We start from the raw sequence: 21,834 nt of genomic DNA on the forward strand, positions 1-21,834 counted from the left end.
ATCTCCGTTTCAAAGCCGAAGAGCCAGCACTGCCCGAAGACGTCTCCGTGGTCATGTGGCCGGCATTACTAAACGCCGAAGGCGCACGGAATGTTGTTACCTTCCCACCAAAGGTGGTTCCTATTTTTCTACTTGCATTTTTTACGTGCATTCGAACTACTAGATTGGCAGAAGCTGGGACAAGTCACGGGAGCTCACCCAGTTATGCGGCACTAGGGATTCGAACCGCCGAACTGCCAACCTTCCTTATCGACAAGCTCAGCATCTTAGCCACTGCGTTCCGACTAAGGGGATCATAAGAGAAAGGAAAACATTATGAAAACAGTGGAACATTATGACTTGGATGGGCAGAACTGCATTAGAACTGCAAATCCAATCCATCTTTTTTTTACCCTGAAGGCCACAAGACAGGCAAACTCAGCTGTCCCTCTTACATTCACATATTTGCGTAGATGCCATTGATCAAGTCCAGCCTGGTGTAGCCCTGTGGCTTCTGCGAGCAGAACCTTTTCCCCGTCAGCACCACTGCTATGACAAAAAACAGCACCCCGGAAATCAAGGCAGCATAGAGGAAGCTTTGGTTAAAAAACAGGAGGAAATCGTTCGTGGCTGGGCTGCCGTCAGGGCTGAAGCCTTCCAAACTAAGTTGTCCATCAGTAAGGTGGCCCCCCCGAAGAGACGCCGGCGGAGTAGGCAGGGCGGACGACAATGAACTGAAACGGTGAGGATCAGTTTGGGAAGGAAACGATGGTTTGGGAAGAGGCGCCTGGCTTGGCTGGAGAGTAGGCCCCTCTGTATTTCTGGCATAAGGCGCAGAAGTAGCGGCGTGGCTGGGAGGATTAAAAATGGCTGCATCGCCTACAAGAAGCTGCCGCTGGATGGTGGTAGCAGGACTGTTGCTTTCATGCACCATCGAAGAACCCAAAGTCTCCACTCCATTTGTCCTCCCAGCTTTGGGATCCTCCTGGGAGGATCCACCCACTTTCTCTAAGGAATGATTTGAAGGGCCAAAGATTTCCTCCTCTTTCTTAGAGGTCTTGGGCAAAGGATCCGGTCCACCCAGTGGCCTTGCAAACCCAGCTGCTGTTCCGTTCACTGTAGAATGCGGGACTTTGTTTAAGGAAGGAGCTGGTTGGGGCATTTTTTTGCCTAAAAAGGAAAAGAAAAGACAGATTATTCGTTACACCTCAGCAAAAAAACACATCAAGAAGTCATCAGGAAGGGGCCTTAAACTACTACAAGATTATTCCCGTGAATTTCTTCTGTGTAAGAAATGTGCAGCCTCACTCTGTTTCTTCGTATGAAAGTAAAGCCACTGTCAACCTTGAAGTGAACCTGGCTGAGGCCATATTGGAGGTTTTAGGGTTGCCACACAGCAGTGGGACGGGGGAAATAGTTAGATGGGGTTTTGTAGCCAAAGCAATGAAGTTTTCCTGTGAGAACCAAGGACATTCCTACAGGTGGCTGATCAGAGGGGGAGCAAGTAACCCGGCAACCGACTAGCACCTGGATTGGACAGTGTGACCAGTGATTTGGGGGAGGGCTTTTACTTTTAAAAGTTATATATATATATATATATATATATATATATATATATGTATGTATGTATGTATGTATGTATGTATGTATGTATGTATGTATGATGTATGTATGTATGTATGTATGTATGTACGTACGTGTGTGTGTTTTGTATTTGTGCTGATAAATAAATAAAGGGAGACTAGTATAGATCTATTTCAAGCTATTTAGCTCTCATCAGCTAGCCATACCCTTACTGGGATTGGAACCTGTGCTGTATTACATCTTAGGCAGATGTGTTAACCATTAAGCCACAGAGTTCCTCTCCTTATCAGCTGAGCCAGGAAGAAAGGTATATATTTAAAGTCACAACCCCTGGTATGCCCAAATATGGGAGGAAGTTCACTGCTTCCATTCTCTGTCCATCAGCTCGTCATAAGAAACCATCCAGACAGAAACCCAATATTTTTACTGTTGCCTTTTAAATATATAGTTATATATAGTTTATACACACACACACACACACACACACACACACACACATATATATATAGTTATATATAGTTATATATAGTTATATATATACACACACACACACACACATATATATATACACACACACACACACACACACACATATATATGCACATAAATACATACATACATACATACATACATACCAGGGGTGGGTTTCTCGCCCCGTTCCAACCGGTTCGGTTGGAACGGGGCTGGTGGCGTCGTCGTGCCCGCGCGCGGCCCACGCATGCGTACTAGCGTCTGTGCGATGCTCCAGTTGCTCCTGGAGGATCACGCAGGCGCTGTATGCATCCTGCGCATGCGTGGAAGCGCAGAACTCGTCAAAACGGGGTAAGAACCGGGTAAGGACCGCGGGCGGGCGGGTGGGCCAGTCGCCGTTCCCAGAAGTTACTTACTTCCGGGTTCGCCGACCAACTGGTTCGCAGGGACCGCCACGAACCGGTTGAAACCCACCCCTGATACATACATCCATACATCCATACATCCATATGCTGGTCTTGTTGTATTCGGGCCTTTTCCTGTGTAAGATTGTAACAACAAGACCAGCATACCTACACCGGTGAAAATCTCAAAAACAAATACACACACACACACATGAATAAATAAATCTAAAAAAACATGATTATTTTCCCATGAAATCACCACAGGCTCGATTTTGGGAATAACTATTTTTCTGGAGTGTGTGAGAGAAAAGGATTCAGTTTCTTTACAACAACATTTGCTACTTTCCATTTTTTGAAGGAAAAGTTTCACTTACAAAATCTTTTAAATCTGGTTACACTGCTTGGGGAAATCTAAGAGAGCTCCTTTAAGAATATTAATTTCCAGCAAATGACTAATTGAAACTGCTCGATAAGTGGATTTCCATTTACCTTCTATTATTCTGTAGGTGACCAGTCCTAATCCTGGTTTTAAGGGACAGGCTTCTTGGGCAGGAAAATAAAACCGATAGCAATTGGGAGAACTGCCTGTCATTTTGGTGTTAAAGATCGCATAGTTGCACGTCTTATCACCTAGAAAACACAGAAACAGAGAAAATGTATTTTAACAGCAGATTTTGCCCTTGTCTGGTGATCATCTAGTAATTCCATGCAAGTTTTCTATGCAAAGAGAAGGATCTTCTCAAACATAATCATATCCAGAGGGCCCCACTGCCATCTCAAAAGCCCCAGATATAGTTATTCAACCTGGGCACGATTGTCAGAATTGTCCTTGTGTTCATCAGCATGTTGGTCAGACGTTCACTCCTGCCTGCCTATCCAGGAAGTTCCTGTTTAGTGACTGCCTTATACTGTGACCGTTTGCAGTTTTAAGAGGGTGACAAAAAAAGTAACTTTATCATCCACCTTTGCATTTATGTCCTCACCTCCAGAGGGCTATAAAGCAAAGGAAAGCTGAAAGAAGATTGTAAAAGCGCAGGTGCAGTCTCATTTAATGACCGCTCTGCTTAACGTCCAAGTTGTTGGTGCCCATTGTGGACCCTGATCGAGGACTACCCGCAATTCCAACTGTTAACACTTATAGAGAAAGGGATGCAGGAAATAGTCTCCCTCTCTTCTCACTGACTTTTTTTGTTAAAAAAAAACAACTAATGGGAGCTCACTCCATTAGGCGGTGCTAGGGATTTGCACTGCCAACCTTTCTGATCGACAAGCTCAGCATCTTAGCCACTGAGCCACTGTGTCCCTCTAGCATGTTACTCGGCCCGCAAATCTGTGGCTCTTACCTGTTATTCTTTCCGAGCAGCAAGTCTCCACACAGACTTCCCAAGATGGTGCGTAGATTGGATCCGTCCCCCTGATGCCTTTGGAAAAGGCTGCCGTGATATTGATTGTGGAGTTTTCCATCTTCTCCGAGGAACACCTTTGGGTCTGGAATGGTTTTACTGCGACCAAAACCAGCACTGCTGATACCCAGGCCAAGCACCATGTGGTCTGGACAGCCATGGCTTCCTCTCAGGGCGATGGGCTCTTGAAAAGGTCTTTTGTTCACACCTATAGAACTTTTCAAGCTGAGGGTGCAGGTTTCCCAGATGGCCGCATTCCTTGGAATCCTTCAGCTGAGAAAAAGGAGATTTATGACAGGGTGAAAAACACTGTAGAAGGAAGTCTCCCTAGTGAAATAGTCACATTCAGAAATAGTCATATAATGTAACACCCGGTTCGCCCAGAACCGAAAATGTGAGCGTGCCTGCCTTCCGCGCATGCGCGTGGCTTCATAAACACAATGATGTAGGACGGGATAGCGCCAGGGTGGATGGGCAGGCCCAGCTGCTGGTAACGGGTTTGCCCAAACCGTTAGCAACTCACCTCACATTACAAATCATGAGTCTGTTCACAATACCGTTTAGCATGGTATGACTAATTGGGATGTAAAGGAAGTTTAGGTTGATAAGAAACCAGCTAGAGAGGGCAAGGGGCGGGGAAGATGAGGAGAATAAGGAGGAGTGGAAAGAGGAGAGAGGAGAAGGAGAAAGGAAGGGGAAGTAGAGTAGAAAAGGATGGAGGGAAAAAAGGAAGTAGGGAGGGGGAGGAGATAGGCAGAAGAAAGGGGTGGATAAGGCATAAACAGGGTGCATGGAGAGCAGAAGAGCCAATAATTGGTTTTATTTTTTTATTTTTTCTCTTTTCCAGGAGTTGATGGCAAGATGAACTGATGTAATTAATAATCAATACAATATGATATTGGCTATGTAACAGTATACATGTGATTATATGTTATGAAAACGGAAAATAAAAAAAGGCTTGCTTTAAAAAAAAAGAAACCAGCTTAAAGGGTGGGGGTTGAGGGGGAAGCAACGTGACTTCAAGAATGTTGTAAGGACATATCAAAGCAGTGAGGCAAGTTAAGCTTCTCTCAAAGCCCTGGGATATCAAGAGGCTTGCTCTGATCCCAAATCTGAAGAAAGAAAAAGCATCTTGGGGAAACAATGGGAAGCCCAAGGTTATCTCCCAACATTGAGGGAAAACGTTCTCAAAACTTTGTAGAGAAAAAGATCCCAGTGGCTTTTAGGAGGAGATACCCTGAGAGCAAGAAAAAAGGCGGAGAATCCGCCTTGAGTGAAAAGGACATCTGATGAACGAACACTGATTTCTAGCGTAAAGCAAGAAGCACATACAGATTTGTCAATTATGCACATCAACCGAAGGAGGAATAGAGGAACTAAAGAATTGCCTTAAGAGTCACTTTCATGTGGGTGGCTACACAAATATGATAAATACCTAAAATAAAGACATCTTTTAAGTGGACCAGAGGACCTCCATTAAAATGTCCAGCTGTGAAGGAATGAGCAAAAATAACCATTAGAGGCATCTGATTGAGCTTGAGATAAAAGAAAATGACGAACTATGCCAAAGCTTTTAATAAGCACGATTGTTTATTAAAAGTGTAAAAATAAAAACGTTTGCGCAAACACGAACATTTGCAAAAAAAAAAAGAGAGACTCAATTAGAAAATGAGGCAGGAAGTTAGCCAGCTGGTCAATGGGGGAAGCTTCAATCCCAAATGAAATGCCCATTGTTTAAAACCACAAGGGCAGTAAAAGCATTAACTGCAATACATCAACCAGTTTCGATAAGTCTGTGTACTCAGAGATCGGAACATCTCTAACAATTTAAAATGTGTAAATGTTGAATCACTTGCACAAGTTTATCACACAAATATTTGCTTTGAAACATTACAGGAAAAAAAATGTCAAATGAACAGGCAGGCAAAAAAGCCCGAAGGACAGGAGTTCAGATAACTATCACAAAATGGATAATGGAGAGAAGAAGAACATTTGAGGTATTGATGAAAGAAATGTCCTTCTGGGTTCGGCTCCAAGTGGGGGAAAAGACATTGGAGACATGGAGGCTGCTTGGAAAGATGGTTTATTGGTGGACAGGACCACATGGCTCGAGCCCTAAACAGAAAAGGTGATCACATGCTTCAATGTTGGTGGAGAAGAAGAGAAGGGCTGAAGGAGGGGCTTGCTAGGCTTTTTATAACCTGTTCAGTCCCACCTCTCTGTTTCCTGTTCCTGTGTAAGAAATGTATTCTGATTGGTTGTCAGACTCCCATGGGGCCATGCAGGGGGCTACTCTCTAGGCTGTGTTTTGAATCTAGGTATGGATGAGTTCTCAGATGCCATGTGGTCAGTTGAGTAAAGTTCCAATATTATCATGCCTTCCTGTAGCTGCTGGTGAAGTCTTTATTATGTAAAGTGGACTAGCCTGGCCCATTAACAGTGGGGATGGGCAGGAAGCTACAGGCAACTATTCTGTCTTTTAAAACATGTTTCTCTTTTTTCACATCCAGAGAAATATTCTGCCTTTTCAATATTTCCTAGGATATTTCATTGTTCTGGGAGAGGGCTGGATGATAACTTCCCACAGTGGCTTATCTTTGCTTTGTTGAATAGAGCAAAATCATGATCAGGTATGGACCATGCTGTGTCAAGCAACCAGCTTAGTAAATTCACAATGGGGACAGTAAATGACTCATAATTTTCTTCTCTGGGGCTCCAACTTAATAGAAGAGAACCAGGATATCGGAGAAGTAAACAGGAGACCAAAGAGGAAGGAATGATAATTTAAACAATATAAAGGATAAGAACAAACACCAGAATATTTAGAGCAGTGTTCTTTTTAGAGGTAACGTACAATTGTGAAAGTTTGACAGTGAGAAAGAGACAGGAGACTGACGTATTAAGTCATCTGGAGATGACCATGAAGTACAACAAAGACCCATCAATCAGTTGTGAACCAAATAAAAACTCCCTGCTTAGCTGACATAACAATCAGTCAACAAAAGATCAACAAACAAAAACTCACATGTTTTGGGCATGCGAGGCAAGTGGGTGAGGGACTAGAAAAAACTCCCAGGAGGGATTAAAGTTATGGTGTGAATGGGTGAGATCCAAGAGATTATAGAATTGTTCTTGGGAGAGTTAGACGTTTCCTCACTGAAAGACCCACCAGCCTGCAGCTTTGTAATTTATAGAGCCTACCACACAAAAAAGGACTTTTGAAAAAGAAAGGAGATGCCAAAGTGTTTATGCAATGTTTTCTCCTCCAACTATTTCCCCCTACCGCTTACTCTGTGGAAAAACTGGGCTGAGAAAGTGGGACAAGCCCAAAGCGATCAACACGGCTTCCATTGTCAAGGCAGGACTTAAACCAGAATCACATCCCATTGATGCCAGATCCACCAGAATCACATCCCATTGATGCCAGTTTGACACTAAAAGCATGTGCAGTTAAAAGGCAGCGCCTCCCACCCACCGATGAGAGGCTGAGAAGCAGCTAAAAGAAGCCAAAAGACATTCAGGCCTTGCAATGGGCAGTAGCAACAACCTTGAGGAAAAGAAAGAGATATAACCAAGATAAGGGTCAGATAAAAGAAAGCAGAGTCCAAAGCAGGAATGTTATTTGAGAAAGCGTCTTTGACTTGACATTCCTTAATTCTCTTATGGATAAAGAGAGGGGGTAGCATACATTCAGACTTGCACAATTCTGTAACTGTAACCATACAATAAAAGTAATATTGGTTTGTGTGCCTTTGGTTTCCTAGCTTGATCTACCTTTGGAGGGCCAACAAGCCTTCCCATGGATGGTGTTTCTACTCTTGAACCCTCTCCACTATTCCTGGAGTTAGCAAAAAGTATCCTGTCCTCACAGCCAATCTCTTTCTCAAGCCACTGCCAATCTCCTAATTTTCCCCAAGGCCAATCTTAGAGAACGGCCCACTATGAGACTCATCTTGGAGGACCCCTGTAATCACAGGATGTGACTTCAGGACATCGTGCTCAAGGGGATGAAGGAAGAAAAGACAAAAGTGGGGCAAAGAAGGCCGACCAGAATAACTTATGATGCAGGAACTCCTAACACGCAGAAAATTTCAACTGCTGGCTGTAGAATTCTGGGACCCGGAATCTAACCATCATAAAGTTGCCAGGGCTGAAAAACATGGCTATGGTCTACTTTAAAAGGCTACAATACAGTACACAGCATCAATACTATATCTCCGTTGTCCCCAACTTCGGTCATTTCATGTTTGGACTTCCAACTCTCTGAGTTCTTATCCAAGAACCATGCTGACTGGGGAATCCTGGGAACTGGCTCAAACCACCTTAAAGTTGCCAAGGTTGAAAAACACCTGATCTACTCCTTTCCGCCACGCACACAGACGGGCTCTGGAGAGAGCCACAGCCCACTTATATCAGAAGAATAAGACCCACTGTAGTGCAGTGGTTAGAATGCAATACTGCAGGCTACTTCTGCTGCCTGCTGGCTGCAGGTTGGCAGTTCGAATCTCATAGGCTCAAGGTTGACTCAGCCTTCCATCCTTCTGACTCTGTAAACCGCTTAGAGAGGGCTGAAAGCCCTATGAAGCGGTATATAAGTCTAACTGCTACTGCTATTCTGAGGTGGGTAAAATGAGGACCCAGATTGTTGGGGGCAATATACTCTGCAAACTGCTTAGAGAGGACGGGAAAGCACTGTGAAGTGGTATATAAGTGTAAGTGCTATTGCTATTCCTTCCTTCCTTCCCTCTTCCCTTTCTCATTTTCCTTTCTCGTGGTGCAGTGGTTAGAATGCAGGATTGCAGGATGAATTTGCCCACTGCCATCAGTTCGATCCTGACCAGCTCAAGGTTTACAGCCTTCTATCCTTCCAAGATCAGTAAAATGAGGAGCGAGATTGTGGGGAGCCATATGCTGACTCTGTAAAACCATTTAGAGAGGGATGTAAAGCACTGTGAAGCAGTATATAAATCTAAGTGCTATTGCTATTATGGGCTACACAGGCTTCGTAGCAAAGAACGCCAACCTGAGCCGCCAAGAGGAAATTCCCAATCCGCTGCAAATGGAGACTCTGGTTGGACAGGTCTGTCCAGTATGACTCACGGAGGAAACCAAAGAGGGCTGGGAGAGGCAGCAAAGAGGGGGAGCGAATGGCACCCTTTTGTTGCTGGGAAGAGCCCCCCCCCCGTGGCCCAATGACCCCCTGCTTCCCTGCCCAGCTCCTCTTGCTCCCCTCTGACCCCCCTTGCCCCATTCCCGCCTCCAGTGCTTCTCCATTCCCCGCCTTCTCCCGCCCATTTAGAGACTGGACAGTCACTTGTCTGACATGGCATAGGGTCTCCTGCTTGAGTAGGGGGCTGGACTAGAAGACCTCCAAGGTCCCTTCCAGCTCTATTCTAATTCTGAAGATTCCTCTCCTTGCGTCCCGGGCTCACCCCCAGCGATGTTGTCGCGGTCCTTACTCCGACCGGGACGGGAACGGGCTGAGGCACACATCCTCCGGCCAGAGGGGAGATTTCTGGCTAAGCCCCGTGAAGAAGAACCGAGGAGGTCCCGGGAACCAGCCCCCGTCCGTTCAGAACCGGCAGCTGGAAGCGATTCAAGGGAGGGCTGCTCTTGCAGAAAAGGAGGCCCGTTTCCCGAACCGCTATGGAGAAACGACCCAGCTTCCCGCCGCCGCCGCCTTCCCCAGCCACGTAACAGGAGCGGACACAGCCGGCTTCCTGAGGCGGCCACCGGTTACTCGACCGGAAGCGGAAGCGCCGGGCGAGAGGGGGGCGTGGCCAGAACGCTCTGGGGGGGAGAGAACGCTGTTTCCGGCCGGGCCGCGCGCGCAGCCTCCTTCGCGTCGCGGCGGGGATGACGTAGAACCCGCCGTTGCCTGGCGATGGGGTCCGAGCAGAGCGCCGAGGCTGAGGGCCGCCCTCACGACCCCGCGACAGGTGGGCGCTCCCGCGAGGGACGGAGCAGGCCTCTGAGGCCTGGATGTCGAGTGAGGGGAATTGGGAGGGGGGCGGCATCCGCGTAGCTTTGCCTCCTCTCTTTTCCACCCCGTTGTAGTCTGAGGTTCTCTTCTGCCCGCGACGGGGCGTTCCCGGCTGCTCACCAAGCAGCCCCAGACGCTTGTACTGAAGAGCTGCGGGTGGAGAGGAATAGAATAGAATAAAATAGAATAACAGAGTTGGAAAGGACCTTGGAGGTCTTCTAGTCCAACCCCCTGCTTAGGTAGGAAACCCTACACCACTTCAGACAAATGGATATCCAACATCTTCTTAAAAACTTCCAGTGTTGGGGCATTCACAACTTCTGGAAGCAGGTTGTTCCACTGATTAATTGTTCTAACTGTCTCCTCAATTCTAAGTTGCTTCTCTCCTTGATTAGTTTCCATCCATTGCTTCTTGTCCTGCCCTCAGGTTCCTTGGAGAATAGTTTGACTCCCTCTTCTTTGTGGCAACCCCTGATATATTGGAACACTGTTATCATGTCTCCCTTAGTCCTTCTTTTCATTAAACTAGACATACCCAGTTCCTGCAACCGTTCTTCATATGTTTCAGCCTCCAGTCCCCTAATCGTCTTTGTTGCTCTTCTCTGCACTCTTTCTAGAGTCTCAGCATCTTTTCTACATTATGGCGACCAAGATGAGGATGCAAAGCTAGAAAGTGGAGTAGTCTGCCGCAGTGTTATTCAATCTTGGCATATCTTTTTGAGGTATGTCCTAAAGGTGTTCCTCCCCCCCCCCCCACCCCAAGAGGCAACTGGACTTTCTTGTTTTTCTTTAAAGACGTTTCGCTTCTCATCCAAGAATCTTCTTCAACTCTGACAGGATAGTGGGGAGTGGAATGATTTATACTCCTTGCAGACAGCTGGTCCTTTGCATCCTTTTAGAGGGTCATTGAAGCACTTGGAGGTTTATCTGTGTCTGAGTGGTGCAAGTGAGTGTGGAGCCTTCTTGGAACTTTTGAAAGGACCATCGAACTTGACTAGGTAATCAAAACTTGACTAGGTGGCTCAGTGGTTAAGACACAGCTTGTCGATCAGAAACGTCGGCAGTTCGAATCCCTAGGACAGTTCTGCATGAACAGGGATTTGGACTAGATGACCTCCAAGGTTCCTTCCAACTGTTACTGTTTAATACAAATGCTTAATTATCTCCATTTTACAACACAGTCCTTTCAACAGTTTCAAGAAGGCTCCACACGCATTTGCACCACTCAGGTGACCTTGAGGTCAAGATAAACCTCCAAGTGGCCTCATTGACTCTCTAAAATGATGCAAATAACCAGCTGTCTGCAAGGAGTATAAATCCTTCCATTGCCTACTATCCTCTCAGAGCTGAAGAAACTTCTTCGATGAGAAGCAAAACGTCTTCAAAGAAAAACAAGAAAGTCCAGTTGCCTCTTGGGGGGGAGGGAGCACTTTTGGGACAACCATGATCTGAATGACTAAGAATCTCCATAGACCATGGGTGTCAAACTTGCTTTGTCACGAATCCAGCCTGCACGCCAGGAGTTTGACAGCCCTTCCCTAGACTTTCAGAGTTATAGACTTCAACTCCCAGAATTTCCTAACCAGCTGTACTAGGGGATTCTGGAATTGAAGTCCACACAGCTGCTAAGATTGAGAAACACTACAATCAAGTTTCGAGCCATTGGATCATGAAATGAGAAATCTGTATTTCCCGTGAATTTATTCACAGGCATCCTTTTGGCCCATGGTTGGTTCTGCTTTTCATATATATAAATATGTAAATATAAATATAAATATATAGCCATACCATTACTGGTTCAAATCCCAGTAAGGGTATGGCTAGCTGATGAGAGCTAAATAGCTTGTAATAGATCTATACTAGTCTCCCTTTATTTATCAGCACAAATGCAATATATATCTATAGATCTATATCTACCTACCTACCTACCTACCTACATCCATCTATCTGTCTATCATCTATCATCTATCTATCTAACATACATCTATCATCTAGATAGATAGATAGATAGATAGATAGATAGATAGATAGATAGATAGATTAATGCCACTTTAATGGTTAAGCAATTAGGCTGGAAAGCAGGAGACCTATTTTAAGTTTGGAATCCAGTGAGAAGCCATTCGTGCTTTCTCAGCCCCAGGAAGGACAAACCACTGTTGAAAAACCTTGCCACGAAAACTGCAGGGATTAATCCAGGTACTTGCCAAAAGTCAACGTATACTCAGGCATCAAAAAGAGATGCTAGATGAGAAGTAATGGTGATGGTTTGGGCTTTGTGTCCTTTTCTCAGCATCCCCCTCGCCAGCCAAGCACCGAGCTAAAATGGATGACATTGTGGTGGTGGCCCAAGGGACTCAGGCATCAAGGAATGTCAGCAGTGACCCAGATGTCATAAAACTGCAAGAAATCCCCACTTTCCAACCTCTGTTGAAAGGTAAGAATATCCAAACTCCATACAACTGTGACAATAGTTTCTCCTTCCCCAACGTTTTATTGCTTGTGTTTCATAACATTCCTGTCTTTCCTCTTATTTAACTTCCTTTGTTTTGGGCTGTTAGGTTTTGAAAGCAGTAAAAGGAAATGAGCATAACCAGTAAGGGCCTCTCCTCTTCCTCTTCCTTATAGAGTCCTTTAAGTATTTTGTAATTGAAGTTATAATACTATTGGCTTTAAGACTTTTGTTCCGAAAAACCCAAATTATCATTTTGGAAAAATTGCCATCACGTTGATGTTTGTGTAGCGTTGAATGTGGAGCAGCAGTCTTTTCTATGTAGCCATCTGCCACTTTTTCCATGTAATGTGATGCTGGGAGCAACATTAGCTCCGTGACCCGTCAAAACCGCGGTCCACTAAAGTGCGCCCGATCAAAGCGCGTACGTGACGTCATCAGCAGCGCGACAAATAAAATTAAAAATAAATTAAATTAAAATTAAAATAAAATTAAAGCAAGCCGATTCACATAAAGGTAAGGCTTAGGTTTAGGGTTAGGGTTAGGGTTAGGTTAAGGGTTAGGGTTAGGGTTAGGTTTAGGGTTACGTTAAGCGTTAGGGTTAGGTTTAGGGTTAGGTTAAGGGTTAGCGTTAGGTTAAGGGTTAGGTTAAGGGTTAGGCTTAGGGTTAGGTTTAGGGTTAGGTTTGGGGGGGTTAGGGTAAGGTTTTCGCGTTAATTTTAAATTTACCGCTCACAGCATGCTGTTTTCGTCGCGCTGTGATGACGTCACGTACGCACTTTTGTCGAGCGCGCTTTAGTCTACCGCGGATTTGTGGTGGAACCCATTAGCTCTTGCCTAAGGAGTCCACTCTCCTTCCCAGGTGGGATGCAGTGGATCAGTGGCTAAGACATTGAGCCTTAAATCGTTAAAGTTCTACAGCTTGGCAGTTCGAGAGGCTAATGCTTCATGATAGAGTGAGTTTCTGTCATTTGGCTTAGCTCCTCCTGCCAACCTAGCAATTGGAAAGCTTGCAAAAAGCATGCAAGAAGGCAACCACGTTTTGTGTTTTGCTCTGCTTTGTGCTGCAGCATGATGTCATATCAGCCACATGGCCATGGTAACATGTCGGGACTCTTTGGCTTAAGAAATGGAGACGAGCACCATCCCCTAAAGTTGGTCACAATTAACGGGGTAAAATTTGTTGATGTGCATTGTCCTAAGCTCATTGCCAGCTTTATTTTTCATGCTGCTGCTAGTACAAATAAAGTTAAAATTTGAAAATTTAAATAGTTTTGAATAGTTCTGAACAAAGACAATTGTTTGATAAGCTGACGTAGAAAAGTTTGAATAAGTAGTTTTTGGGACTTAAGTGTTTCTCAGTGATTGATTGAATTACCTAAAGTTATAAAGTGGGGGCAGGGAACAATTTTCAGTAGCTGTTTTTGGTTGAGCTGTTTTTTTAAGCACATGATGCTTTAGATGTAGCACCCAGTGCCACCCTTTGAAACAAATGCTGCTTTTTCTGGGAATACGTTACAGCTGCAGAATACCAGGATTGGTTGCAAGTCTCTTAAAGGATTGAAATCTGATGCTATGTGAGGGATCCCTCATTTATATCCAAAAGGTCAGGTTTCCCATTGTTATGCTGGTGAGATAATGCTGGGAGTTGAAGTTCACACAGTATGAATCAGAGCTCTGGCCAGACATCTGGCACTGAATAGGAGGCTCCTAATCTCTAGAGTGAAAGTAATAGCTAAATTTTGGTCAACTTGAAAAAGCAGGAGGAAAAGATCTAAAATTAAAATAGCAGTAGCACTTAGACTTATATACTGCTTTACATCCATCTTTGGTTTACAGAGTCAGCCTATTGCCCCCTACAATCTGGGTCCTCCTTTTACTCACCTCGGAAGGATAGAAGGCTGAGTCAACCCTAAACCTGGTGAGATTTGAACTGCCAAATTGCAGGCAGCCAGCAGTTGGCAGAAGTAGGCTGTACTACTGCACTCTAACCACTGTGCCCCCACAGCTTAAACGAGAGAGAGCAAGATTTTCATTTGTGTTCTGTGTTCAGCAATAGGTGCACATTCTGCGAGTGTGTCAGCTGAGCCATGTCAGTGAACTCTTGCTACAAGCATATACAACGTTGACTATATTTGAATTTGACATTTAGTTGTGTCCCTGCTGATAAGGAAAGGGCTACAGATGCCCAACTAATGAAATATGAAAGTTAAATATTGACTCGAAACAACAAGCCACACATTTAATATAGCCAGTATTCATCAAATGTATATGGCTTTATCAACATCCTGACATCAATATCAAGGAATACATTTCTGGAAGTCGGGTGAAATCCTTTTACTATTCAAGGTTGATCCATCCGTGGGGAATTCTGTTCTTCATTCAATGCTGTTGTGAGGTTAAGCATCTGGGTACCTTTGATTGTAAAAAGTGTATTGGAGGCAAATATTGGGTGTTATTCTAAGAGCCAATTCTTTGCTAAAAATAATTAAGGGTTATTGCAAATGGGTGAGGCATCTCAACATCATCTATCCACTCACCCACATGAGCCTTTGACCAAGTCATACTGCAGGCAAAGTTGAAGTAGCCTTAACTGCACAAATGCCTGTTTTTGTTGTATCTCCATCCTGAGCAGTGGTGGGTTTCAAATTTTTTTAGAACCTCTTCTGTAGGTGTGGCCTGCTTTGTGGGAATGGCTTGCCAGCCATGTGACCGAGTTGGGAATAGCTTGCCGGCCATGTAACCAGGTGGGAGTGGCTTGCCAGCCATGTGATTGGGTGGGCGTGGCCAAATTGTAAAATGTGAAACTCACTTAACAACGCTCTTGCAACCAAAATGTTGCCTCAGAAACTCTGGCATTTGAAGCACGCCAGTCTTAAAGCTGTCAAGTTTCAAGTCCCTTGCACCCCTAGCCCTTTAGGAAAAAAAACAACCCAGGGGTGTTCAAACTTGACAGCTTTAAGACTTGTGGAGTTCAACTCCCAGAATTCTTCCTCCAGTTATGTTGGCTCAGGAACTCTGACATTGAAGTGTGCAAGTCTTAAAGCTGTCAAGTTTCAAGTCCCTTGCACCCCTAACCCTTTAAAACCCCCAGGGATGTTCAAACTTGACAGCTTTAAGACTTATGGACTTCAACTCCCAGATTTCCTCCTCTTGCTCTTCATCTTGATGATGTGCGGACGGCAGGGGGGAGGAACCCGTTCTAAACGGCACTGTAGATTTGTGGAAACTCTTCTATAGAAGAGGTTAGAACTGGCAGGAACCCACCCCTGATCCTGAGTCTCTTGCAGAGGTGGGTTCCTACCAGTTTGGACTGGTTCGGCCAAGTAGGTAGTAACTCAGCCGCCCATGCACCCGAACTGGTTTTATTGTTGGTGGCGTCATCTTTATTTTTGCTTCTGCTTCTGCACAGAACATTCTTCATTGCAGAAATATAATCCCCCTCCCTTTCTTATGTTCTGTGCATGCACAGATCTTTTTAGATGTAAATGTGCATGTGCGCGTGTGCAAAAAATGTTGTGCACTGAACTGGCAATAATGCCAGTAGCAACCCACCCCTGGTCTCTTGTCTGTAGCAAATGATGGCTAGTTTTCCATCCCCTAGGCACGTTTTGATCTTCCACAGCTGCTGTTGGTTTTAGTATTTCTCAAATGTTTCCATTACTGCTGGCATAAGCCAGCCTCTAGAAGCAGAAAATGGCTTAATATTACCCTTACCTTGTGGGGTTCCATCCGCCCTGATTATTATGTGGGTCACAAAAAACTTCATTTTGACATATGCAACATTTTAGTATTGTGAGTGCAAGACGTAATTGGAGGCTCCAAATACTTATAAATAGCTGTTTGCCAACTTTGGTAAAATATTTGGACAAACGTTGTAAAATATTTTGTACATAAAAATTCTAAATCCAACAGGTGGCACTGTTCCCCATCTCTCTGATGCATAGCAGTTCTGTTGGAGAATTTTTTTTTAAAAAAACCCCAAACCTAAAGTTTAAAGTGGTCAGAAGCATTTCCCTAGGGCTTGGAAAAGATCCTCAGAGCCCACAGATGAATGGGAAGGAGCAAGATTTGTAACATGGAGGGTACATTCCCTTTTCTCCAAGTGAAAAATTTGGCCTCATGCTCCTTTTAATGATGAGTGGAAATGAGGAAGACATAGTGGACTGGATTATTAGTATATTCAACCATTTCTGAAGCTTGAAAAGATGTCAGAGTGGTAAATGCTGTTTAACATTAGGCATGTTGGCACACATACAAAAAAAATCCAAACTTCACATTATATATTAATGGGTTGAGAACCCATTAGGAAAAGAATCTTATTATCCTAGTGATGAGTCAGTGAAATTATCTTTTTTTTTTTTGAAGTATCAATCTAGCTAACATAATTGGGGGGGAAAACCATCCCTGCAATCATCATTTATATATTTGGTTGGATTTTTTTTTAAAAAAGCATTTTTTTGCATTTTTCTCAGTAAATACCTCGATTTTACCACCTGTTCCCCAAAAAATGAAATTATATTTGCTATTTGATAGACTTTAGGAATAAACATTAATGTTAAATTACAATCTGGACCCAAGGTTTATTTTTTATTAATCATGTATGTTTACGGTTTTTGTCTCTTTCCATCTCATTCTTGTCCTTTAAAAGCCAGACTCCAGCATGAAGATCTGTTTTAATTCCCCAGCAATGTAGAGAATGAAGTTCTGCTCTCTTTTTTTCACGCTAGACAAGGCAACGCAAATTACTCAAGTCATGCAAGGTTGGGAGATAGCTTGATAGGAGGAAAGTGGAATTTTGGCACAGGGACTCCACTGGAGAGAATGCAAGTATAAATTCGGAGCAGAACAGTCACAAGAATCTTGAGTACTGTTTAAGGCAGTGTTTTTCAACCATGGCAACATGAAAATGTGTGGACTTCAGTGGAATTCTGGGAGTTGAAGTCTTCACCTCTTAAAGGTGCCAAGATTGAGAAACACTGGTTTAAGGAAACAAGGTACCAGAATAGCAAGAAGGGGAAGCTACATGCCAAGATTCAAGGGCAATTCCACACAAGGAGTTCGTAAGAACGCCTTTGTTTTGCGACCTTCACTTCCCATAATTCCACGACTAACTTGAATATTACTAAATTTTCTGGGAATTGAGTCTTAAGTTTTTCAGGTTGAGAAACACTGAGTTGAAAGGAAATCAGATTGCTCGTGGAGAGACAATCAAGATACAACAATGACTCCTTGTTACTAATTGATTAATACTACTTGTTGATGCAAAGTATGCTTTTAGGAAGAAAATGCTGACAATAGGCATCACAGGGGATGTTCTGCAGGTTCTCCGGTGATTGATATGAAGGTTGGGTGGCTAAGGTGCCAACCTGAAGATCAAGTAGTGGTTTCCATGGGACCCTGAAAACCACTTATTATGGAATGTTACACTTTTATGTTCCAATAAATTGAGGTTGTGTTTGCCTCAATTTGATTATTGCCTCTACTGCTTTTCCCACAACTATATTCCTGCTTGCAGTAATTGGAAAGTGGTACAGTTTAACTTGGACAGTCAATTTTGAGAGAAGGTGGCCTTCAACAAATTAGTGCACTAAGGCTCTTGTTGGTCATTGATTTGCTGTGACTGATTCTCTCCCTTGGTTGTCATTGTCCCAGTTTAAAAAACTCTGGATAACCATTTAAATTTGCAAAAAAATTGGGAGGGGGAAGGATTTTGTATTTTTTGGAGCGGGGTGTTTTTTCTTTGGCCTTGCTACATTTTTGCAGCTATCATTGGGAAAAAGGTTGCCCAGTATTTTGGGGGGTTTTCTGCTTTTGCTTCAGATTATTGTTTAATCATATTATTACTCAGATTATTGGCATCGTCATCGTAAAGGGTGTATCTTTTAAAACCTTTTATAACAATCCGGATTTTTTTTTATTTGCCTATAGCCATCAAAGATCACAAGAAAACAAGCAACTAGTGCAAACAGTAAAAGGCCGCCAATAACCTTGGGGCTTTGAAACTTTGCAAGTGTTTGTTAGAGTGAAATTCTCCTGTGTATCACCAAATAAGAATGAGCTGAGGTCACCCTTGGCAAGAGCAGGCCTGTTTTTTTCCACACAAACAGCACAATATGAGAAGTGGCGTCAAGTAGGAGTAAGGAGGAAGTAAAAGGAAACTCGGGTTGAGAGACAAGCAGTTTATAAATATATTTTACTTGAGTAGGAATGCGTGTGTGTATTATTGGGTGCGTGTGTATGGCTGCATATATATGTAGCCTTTTTTCCCCTTTGCAAACTTAGAAGGATGTAGTATAAATATACTTTTATAGCAGTGCTTGTCCCAGAGTTCCCTGTTTAAGGTTTCATAATTCTTTTTGGAAAGACTATGTATCCTTGAGCAAGCCATAGTTTAAGCCTCCAGATTCCTGGCTGCTTTTCCATCTGGTTTTGCAACCAACGATGATCTATTTAAAGGTTAGGTGGCCGGCAGATAGATGGAATCCAATCCACAGTAGCTCTGCTCTGCTGTAAGGGTAGCCACAATGGCCTTTCTTAAGATTATCCATCACACTTGTTTTCCTCTGCTCCAAATTTGACAAACACAATCCATGGAAACAGGGTTTCTAGGTCTACCCATCACAAGAGTTGTTTGCTTTGCATGGGAGTTTTGTTTGTTGTGATTATTTGATTGATAAAAGGCAATGTATTTTTACTGTAGCACAGCTATAGGCTACCAATGCTCTGTTGGCATAGATCAGGGAGTTTGTGTACCACAATGTTTTCACACAGCTGTTCCCATTTGTGGTTTTACTTTACGTATTTGTTTTTAGATAGCTATTCTTCGTGTGAAACTGAAGATGTTAAAAAATATAGAATAGAATAACAGAATTGGAAGGGACCTTTGAGGTCTCCTCGTCCAACCCCCTGCCTAGGCAGAAAACCCTACACCACTTCAGACAACTGGTTATCCAACATCTTCTTAAAAACTTCCTGTGTTGGAGCATTCACAACTTCTGGAGACAAGTTGTTCCATTGATTAATTGTTCTAACTGTCAGGAAATTTCTCCTCAGTTCTAAGTTGCTTCTCTCCTTGATTAGTTTCCACCCATTGGTTTTTGTCCTACCCTCGGGTGCTTTGGAGAATAGTTTGACTCCCTCTTCTTTGTGGCAACCCCTGCAATATTGGAACACTGCTATCCTATCCCCTAGTCCTTCTTTCTCTTAAACTAGACATACCCAGTTCCTGCAACCGCTCTTCATATGTTTTAGCCTACAGTCCCCTAATCTTTGTTGCTCTTCTCTGCACTCTTTCTAGAGTCTCCACATCTTTTTTACATCATGGCAACCAAAACTGAATGCAGGATTCCAAGTGTGGCCTTACCATTATAAAGTGGTATTAACACTTCACGTGACCTTGATTCTATCCCTCTGTCTATGCCGTTTAGAACTGTGTTGGCTTTTTTGGCAGCTGCTGCACACGGCTGGCTCATATTTAAATGGTTGTTGGTTGTCACGGAATGTTGAAAATGAATTTCATGTGATCGCAGCAACATGCAACAGCAGCCAGTAAGCACTGAAGTAGCCATAGCTTCCCCAAATGTCATCCCTGGTCTTAGGACACATTCTGTAAAATAGTCCATTTGAGGTACCGTGATTGAAAAATCTGTTGCCCTATGCTGCACTGTTTCTTTTAGTGGATGGTCGTGACAATAAGAGTTTTAGCAGTATAGAGCTTATCAGGTGCCACAGCTCTTGCATTGCGTTTAAACTCTGGTTTAGCTGTGCCTTAATCTAAATCAGACTTGGGGAAACCATGGTCCTCCAGATGTTACTAATATGTATTACCCAGTAGGGTGCGAAAAATGTTTCCTTTGAACTATTTCAAGCATAAAGCTTCTTTAAACTACAAAAATCCCAATTTCAAATGCTAAACTGATTATTTGAGTGTGAAACAGATTGTTCTGATTATTTTAGAAATGATTTGAAGCGGCCATGCAAGCTTAAAACACCCTGGTTAAAATTCGAAAGAGTCAAAATACTCAAAACTGCCCATTTTATGCAAGAAACAGGGAGTTTTGTTATATTTCCTGCTGGAAGGGGTTTGAAACCAAACGATTTACACTTGCTTTAGCACCAAGCATCTCTCAGTGTTCTTTTGCTATTTCAGCTCTTGGGAATTGAAGTTCAGAAAAATCTGCAAAGTTGTAAGATTTGATTTCTCATTGTCCCCAGATATATCTCAAAATGATTTGTACCAGCCCATAAATCTGAATCTAAAATAAAGATACATTTTGCATGCATGTGTTATTGTTTCTGATGTTCTTTCAAGCCCCCAAAGGGATATATCCAAACAAAATATTAGTGATTAGGGTGGAAACAGTGTATAACAGATTTCCTATAAACACAGCTCAGAAAGAAATAAAAAGTTCTAAATAATAACGGAGAATGAACAGTTTCTTGGGCTGCTTAAGAGAAGGATTTAAATGAGGAAACTGGCACAATGAATGGAAAGAACTGGAGAAGCTTCTTGGATGAGAAGCAAAATGTCTTTAAGGAAAAACAAAGGAAGTCCAGTTGCTTTTTGAAAAAGCACCTTTGAGACAACCATGACCTGGATGACTGAAAACCTCCACAGACAATATTCTGGAAAGGTTTATCTGCATTCAATTTTAAAGATCAATATTCGATTGAAGCCAGAACTTTTTCTTCATGATTAATGGATAAACAGCTAGAGAGAGAAAAAGCCATGGAGGATTATTTAAATCTAAATAAAAAGCTAAATTTATAAAATGTATTTATAGAGATGGAAAGATTTAACACTGCATACTATGGAAGAAGGGTTGGTGAAGTTGAAGTTGACCAATTTTGCTAACATGGATAATTTAAATTCTTTGATTCTAGAAAAGATGTTATATTCATTACTGACTAGAAGCCTCTTGTGGATGTTTTGCGTGAAAATGAAAAAAATGAAGTTGTGACATATGGTTTTCATTATTAAACAGGATGTGTGTGTGTGTGTTTGTGTGTGTTTGTGTGTTTTCCAGCATAACTCTGGAACGCCTCAAGCAATCTCAACCAAACTTGGTCCACAGATGACTTACTCTCTGGAAACAAATACGGAACACACACCCTAATCCCCCTGGGGTGTGTCTTCTGTTAAGATACAGCTTGTTGTGCCTCCAAATGGCTTCTACTGTACAGCGCAGTGGAACTGCCATGGTAACAGCTTCACAGTACTTCACAAGGGGGCTCCCACTTTCCTTGACGCTTCTGGGGGCATAGGGAAAACATCTGTAACTAAATTTAATTGTTGCTGAAATCAGGGCTTTTCCTGTTTAATTCAGGATTAGGATAAATAAATACCGGGATAACATGGGTTATCAGGTAGGAGATTATAGAAAAAAGAGTAATTTGATGTAAATTGATTCACATTCTTTTCACTTTTCCTCCTTACTGTCTATAATATTCATTCATGTAACCTTTTACCTTTTTGTTTAATTTTTTAGAGTAAAAGTTATATTGAAAAGAAAAGTGTTTTCGCATTTGGATAATGTTGTGTGTATCTTGCTTTGGCTA

General features: G+C 43.0%; 2 protein-coding genes across 3 annotated transcripts in view; one reads left to right on the top strand and one right to left on the bottom strand.

Moving 5' to 3' along the window:
- Positions 1–327: 327 nt before the first annotated feature.
- Positions 328–9,590, bottom strand: MANSC1 (MANSC domain containing 1). The gene is made up of 4 exons (XM_032221496.1): positions 9,274–9,590; positions 3,782–4,114; positions 2,928–3,068; positions 328–1,149 (listed from the first exon to the last, which is right to left on the bottom strand). Exons 2-4 carry the CDS (start codon positions 3,999–4,001, stop codon positions 437–439), a joined length of 1,074 nt encoding a protein of 357 aa, XP_032077387.1. The 5' UTR covers positions 4,002–4,114; positions 9,274–9,590; the 3' UTR covers positions 328–436.
- A 63-nt stretch (positions 9,591–9,653) lies between these two features.
- Positions 9,654–21,834, top strand: part of BORCS5 (BLOC-1 related complex subunit 5) — a 33,361-nt gene continuing 21,180 nt past the window's right edge. For both annotated transcript variants that reach the window (XR_004255748.1, XM_032221497.1), the window contains exons 1-2: positions 9,654–9,780; positions 12,115–12,258. Coding sequence is in view for 1 of the 2 variants with exons in the window: in XM_032221497.1 (XP_032077388.1) it covers positions 9,726–9,780; positions 12,115–12,258 (199 nt within the window). In the remaining variant the exon portion in view is untranslated. The remainder of the gene's footprint in view (positions 9,781–12,114; positions 12,259–21,834) is intronic.

The sequence above is a fragment of the Thamnophis elegans genome, chromosome 7 (assembly GCF_009769535.1).
Source record: "Thamnophis elegans isolate rThaEle1 chromosome 7, rThaEle1.pri, whole genome shotgun sequence".
NCBI classification, from domain to species: Eukaryota; Metazoa; Chordata; class Lepidosauria; order Squamata; family Colubridae; genus Thamnophis; species Thamnophis elegans.